Raw genomic sequence first — 6,095 nt, 5'->3', positions numbered from 1 at the left:
GAATTTGATTAAAAAAATTTTTCAAGACTAATCTAGAGAACGAGTAATTTTTGAGAGACTAATTTGACGACTTATTCCTTAAGATTTGGAGCAACGGCAAACAATCAGTCTTTCCGATTCTAAATACTAGCTTTGACAATTGATATGCCAATTCATGGTAAAAATACGGAAAAACCTCCACAAATTTATTTGTGGAGCTTGTTGAAGTTTAAAGACAGCTCTCTAAAATTTCCTTCTAAGAGTTGTATCTATGCCTCTACTACCACTAGAAATGAAGCAACACTACTAATGTGGTATCACCTTGAAAGTGAAGCAAAGATATCAAAACCGAGTCTTGACACTAACTCTGTGATGTCACTTAACTCAGCCTCATTACCTCACCAAAATAGAAAGTAGTTGTTGTTCTTGCCCCCACGCCTTTCTATGTTATGTTGGAAGCTGTAAGCAAAAGGAATCAATCAATCTCAATAATAATAACCACCTTCACACCGCTACTTTGGACTAACACAAACCAAACACAATGGAAGAAAACCTTCCTTCCCCTTTCACTAACGTTGTTCCCAACTTATCGGAATCCGAGCTTCGGGAAACTGCCTACGAGATTCTGCTGGCAGCATGCCGGAGCTCAGGGCCAAACGCAGGGGATAGGAATGCGGTGGTGCAGAGGTCTCCGACATGGAAGAAGACGGTGGGTCTGAAAACAATGTCGTCAAGGAGTACGCGGTCAGGGGCAAGGGGAGAGTTAATGAGAGTGCAGATGAGAGTTTCAGAGCTCACTGACACCATAATCAGGCGAGCCTTACTCAGAGTTGGTGCTGCAGGCCAGGTAGTACCACTGTCACACTTTATGCATCACAACATACTCATTGCTTTGCTTGATCTTGTAGTACATTTAATGTGTGCTTTTGGAATATTTACAGTCACTCGTATAAAAAACCAAGAATAAATTGTTGTAAATACTTGAAAAGCACGCATTACATGCACCAGAATGATCTAAAATTTCTCATCCAAACATTTTTTGCTGGGACTTTGTTTCGTGAAATAGCTTGGAGGACGCATGGTGTCTATGGTTATGCCGCTTGAGCTAATCCAACATGTTAGGCGTTCAGATTTTCCTAGTCAACAAGAATATGAGGCTTGGCTAAGGAGAAATTTGAAGGTTCTTGAAGCAGGAATCCTCTTGCACCCTCACTTGCCGTTGGTTGAGACACACACTGATGATATGGTGCACCTTAAGCGTATGATCAGTGCAAGTATTGAGAAGCCAATGGATCTTGGAAACAACAATGAATTAGTGCAAGCTCTCCGGAGTGTGGTTATGTCTCTTGCTTCCAGGTCATCTGATTGTTCTGTTCCCGAGACATTCCACTGGGCTGATGGCTTTCCTATAAACCTTAAGATCTACCAAACTCTAATAGAAGCATGTTTTGATAACAAAGAAGAAACCTGTGTGATAGAAGAAGTTGATGAAGTCATAGAGCTCATTAAGAAGACATGGGTTGTGCTTGGAATGAACCAGATGCTGCATAATATCTGTTTTTCCTGGGTTTTGTTTCATAAGTATGTTTCCACTGGCCAGCAAGTGGATAATGATTTGTTGTTTGCCTCGAGTAATCTATTGGCAGAAGCTGAGAAAGATCTTAAGTCCATGGAGGATCCTTTTCTCTCAAACACCTTGAGGTCCACACTGGGTTTGATGTTAAGTTGGTCAGAAAAAAGGCTCCTTGCTTACCATGATACTTTTTACATTGGTAATATTGGGACAATGCAAAGTGTCGTTTCTCTAGCTGTATCATCAGCAAATATATTGATGGAAGATACTTCTCTCAATAAGCAAAATAGGATTAGTAAAGAAGCAGAAGTTTCTTGCACCAGAGTTGAAAATTACATCAGATCATCACTGTTTGCTGTTTTCTCTCAGGCAAGTTCCACCATTCAACCTTCTTTAAAAGCATGAAATAGTGAAATTCCGTTTCTGACTTGTGTGTTTTTATGCAGAAATTGGAGAAACTAGACCCCAGCAAGTATGTATCCGAAAAACAGAATAAAGCCCTTCATGGTCTTTCTATCCTTGCACAAGATGTCAGTGAACTAGCTTCTTATGAGAAGGCAATGTTTAGTCCAATACTAAAGAGGTGGCATCCACTTGCAGCTGGTGTTGCTGTGGCTACCCTTCATTTGTGTTATGGGAATGAGTTGAAGCAATATGTGAGGAGTATAACAGAGTTGACACCTGATGCTGTAGAAGTGTTGTTGGCTGCTGACAAATTGGAGAAACATTTGGTACAGATAGCTGTTGAAGATTCAATTGACAGTGAAGATGGAGGGATATCCATTATAAGGGAGATGCACCCTTATGGGGCTGAAGCTATAATTTCCATGCTGGTCAAGTCATGGATAAATACCAAAGTGGATAGATTGCAGGAATTGATTAACACAAATCTGCAACAAGAGGCATGCCATCTTGTTACAAATATAATCTAATTAAAGTCAAATCATTATTCTTTCTTTTTATATTAACTTTTATATTCTTGCAGGAATGGAAGCCTCGTGCAAAGAAAGAAAGCATTGCTCTTTCCGCTGTTGAAGTCCTACGAATGATAGATGACACTCTGGAAGAGTTCTTTCTGCTGCCTATACCAACGCATGCAGTATTGCTTCCAGAATTAATCACTGGTCTTGACAACTCTCTGCAACAATACATTTTCAAGGCCAAATCTGGATGTGGTATATATTTGATGCAAAGCATCAATTCATTCACCAAATTATAGTTATTCAAACCGCATGATGACCAGATTTTTCTTTGATATGAAATAATGATGATATGATCTGCAGGGAACCGCAATACTTTCATTCCAACTTTGCCACCTTTGACTCGGTGTTCTAGAGGGTCAAAATTTCATGTTATATTCAAGAGAAAAGAAAAGCCACAATTGAAACAGAGTAGGAATTCACAGGTTGATACTAAAAAGCACGAAAGCTCATTGGAGCTACCCCAGCTTTTTGTTCGCATCAATACCCTGCAACGCATGTCAATGGAATTGAAGGTTTTGCAGAGGAGGACAATGACTCGTTTACGGAGTTTCGCTTTCATTGAAGAGGATGATGCTAAGGCGGTATTCAATTTCAAGCTTTCTACGGCTGCTTCTATTGAAGGTGTCAACCAGCTCTCCGAGACCATAGCATACAAAATCATTTTCCATGATCTGTGTCATGTTCTTTGGAACGGCCTTTACGTTGGTGAAGTTTCAGCAACAAGGATTGAACCTTTTCTTGAGGAACTTGAGCAGTACTTGGAGACTGTATCATCAACAGTGCAAGACAGAGCCAAAAGGCTTGTGACTACCAAGGTAATGGAGGCTGCTTTTGAAGGGTTCTTGTTGGTTTTGTTAGCCGGTGGTCCATCACGTAGTTTCTCCCTTGAAGATTCTGCTATGATAGAGGAAGACTTCAAGTGTCTAACTGATATGTTCTGGTCCAATGGGAATGGTTTACCTACTGAGGTGATAGAACAACTTTCCACTACCGTCAAAGATGTGCTTCCACTGCTTAGCATGGATACTGAGCACTTGATTCAGCAACTTGGTTTCAGTATGGAAATGTGTGGACCTTTGGGCAAGTCTCAGCTCCAACCATTGCCTGCAACAACTGGTCAATGGAGTCCTACTGAACCAAGCACGCTATTGCGAGTTTTGTGTTATCGACACCATGACACAGCTTCCAAGTTCCTCAAAAAGAATTACAACTTGCCAACCAAAATCTAACTGCTCATAAATTAAACATGTACCTACTGTCTCTATAAATACTCTACCATCCAATAACTTAATGGAAGCAATAGATCTGCTATATCATACTTAAGTTTCATTTTTTTTTTCAAAATTTAAATTACCATATTTTATTTTATAGTGTCATCAATATTTCGGGGTAAAAAATGGATTTCCAGTGGCTAACGTCTATGAACTGGCAAGTTAGACCTCCTGTTTTTCAACTATGTAATGGTTTTCGCAGGGGGAGGAGGGGCGGGGGGGGAGTAGGCTGAGTAGCTTGGTAAGGGGACAAAAGAGTTTATAATGTGCAACACGATTACTTAAATAAAGTTTTAAAAAAAAAGAAAAAAGAAAAAAATAGGAGATTATATAACAACTAGATTGATCATAGCATGTAAAAGGGTTCCATTACAACTTGCAAATTACAAGACCATGAATGCTTTGTTGTTACAAAATATCTGTAACATTACATTGCCAAAAGCTAATATTACCTAGCAATTGATCTCCTCTACGGTTCTCTGTATTATCAAACAAATGAGAACATGCCTTTCCTGCACTCCAATTTACAATGGTATGGAACAGATCCATAATGTCATAAAACTTTACCATCTCCTCTTTCTATTACTGGTCGGTCCTTGATGCCTGAAATATCACCATGAGTAAAGGCTTGAGAGTTAAATTCTTCAACTGCTGCAGCATTATTCTCTTGTCCTTCCAGAGTCTCACTTCAACCCCCTTATCTTCTCCAAATGTAACTTTATTGGCATTAATTTTTCCTAGCCTGATTCCCTAGCTAACTTTTGACATGTTATCTTCATGAGCTACTGTTTTAGTTTCATTACCATCAGGAGGGACACCGTTTTCATCATGGAAGCTTAAGACATCATCCATAGCCCGCTCAACCACGCTTTCCTGCGTCCTGGTGTCTTTGTCATTCTCCTTTGCCAAGAAATCTGAATCAGCATTTGGAGTTTCCTTGAGTTCTTCTTCTCCTCCTCCCTTCTTATTACTTGTAGCAACACCTTCTATTAGTATCTTTTGGTACTTGTCAATGACATGGTCTTTATGGTCCAACTTCCTTTCTATGAAAACCTTTCCAGATTCTTCAAGAGAAGAACCATTGTGTCCATTCCTGGATGATGGTTCCTTATGTTGACTTTCTAATTCATCTTCCACTGCATTTTCTCCATTTGTCCAATTGACAGATTCTTGTTCAGTATTATCATCATCCCTGCCATTACTTGACCCTTTATCTTCTACAGAATTTACATTTCGCAGACCGGGAAGAGCTCTTTCGTCCAGCCCTTTGCGCCCGAAAAATACAGCTCCATATCCTAAAACATGCTGTGTTTGACCGCCGTAGTTCCCTGTCTTATTCATAGAATGCATGATTTGGTATACCAACCAGGCACACACAACCAAAACTAGTATCACCTTCAATGTAAACTTCATGGTAGCCCCTTTTGGTCTCTGAGGGCTTCCAAAAGACTGATAACCCATTCCTGCAACATGTCAATATCAAAGATGTAAAATTGGAATTCAAACTCATTGATTGGAGCGTTAAGCACATAATAATAATAAGATGACTAATAAATGTAACAACAAATCAAGAGAGGATAAACCAACCAGTCCAAGTCCAACTTTAACTAGTAACACGTCATTTAGATAAAAAGAAAGTCCAATCACAGAAAGCTTATACAAGTATAACCGAACCTAGTATGGTATTTATGACTTATTAAGATGAATGAATACAAGATAATTTGCCATAGATCGATCATGAAATCCACTTGATGAAACTGAGGCTGAACCTAACCTCTTTCAGATTCAACTACCTCTCATTAAGAAATAAAGTCAACTATAAAGACGTGAACTTATTTAATTCATTCGCTTCAAGTCCCAAATATGATGTTCCACCAACAACTGAATTTCAGGGAAAACAAGAAATGCAAGAAATATTGATGGGGATGAACGTGATAATTGATTGTGATTGATGGGGAGAGGATGGAACTATGGAAGAAAATAACCTCGTCTCCGCAAGGCTCATTCGATTTTGTTTTTCTCGTTATTTTTCCTTATTTTTTATTTACGTCGTGCTGACCCTCGTTCTTTAAATGACTCTATCCCGAGAAGGACACCTGAGGGCGAGCCGTAATGGCCTCATCTCCGGAAGACTCCTCCGATTTTTTTCGTTTTTTTTTCTGATGTTTTTTTTCGTTTTTTTTTTACGTCGTGCTGACCCTCGTTCTTTAAATGACCCTGTCTCGAGGAGGACACCTGAAAGCGAACCGTAATGGCCTCATCTCCGGCAGGCTCCTCCCATTTTTTTTT

General features: G+C 39.5%; 2 protein-coding genes across 5 annotated transcripts; one reads left to right on the top strand and one right to left on the bottom strand.

Annotated features, from left to right (window-relative positions):
- The first annotated feature begins 487 nt into the window (after positions 1-487).
- On the top strand, positions 488-3,916 carry LOC107478588 (protein unc-13 homolog). Its single transcript, XM_016098721.3, has 5 exons — positions 488-826; positions 1,046-1,921; positions 1,999-2,454; positions 2,538-2,727; positions 2,836-3,916. Exons 1-5 carry the CDS (start codon positions 521-523, stop codon positions 3,762-3,764), a joined length of 2,757 nt encoding a protein of 918 aa, XP_015954207.1. The 5' UTR covers positions 488-520; the 3' UTR covers positions 3,765-3,916.
- A 232-nt stretch (positions 3,917-4,148) lies between these two features.
- Positions 4,149-5,710, bottom strand: LOC107478671 (uncharacterized). 4 transcript variants are annotated; one of them, XM_021138156.2, is made up of 2 exons: positions 5,600-5,710; positions 4,149-5,269 (listed from the first exon to the last, which is right to left on the bottom strand). In XM_021138156.2, exons 1-2 carry the CDS (start codon positions 5,604-5,606, stop codon positions 4,557-4,559), a joined length of 720 nt encoding a protein of 239 aa, XP_020993815.1. In that variant the 5' UTR covers positions 5,607-5,710; the 3' UTR covers positions 4,149-4,556. The 4 variants fall into 4 exon arrangements, with proteins under 4 accessions (XP_020993815.1, XP_015954289.1, XP_052115649.1 ...); XM_016098803.3 differs by having other exon boundaries at positions 5,581-5,697; XM_052259689.1 differs by lacking the exon at positions 5,600-5,710 and adding an exon at positions 5,481-5,585.
- Between the last annotated feature and the right edge of the window lie 385 nt (positions 5,711-6,095).

This window comes from Arachis duranensis, chromosome 3, assembly GCF_000817695.3.
Source record: "Arachis duranensis cultivar V14167 chromosome 3, aradu.V14167.gnm2.J7QH, whole genome shotgun sequence".
NCBI classification, from domain to species: Eukaryota; Viridiplantae; Streptophyta; class Magnoliopsida; order Fabales; family Fabaceae; genus Arachis; species Arachis duranensis.
This window is presented reverse-complemented; position numbering and strand designations above follow the sequence as displayed.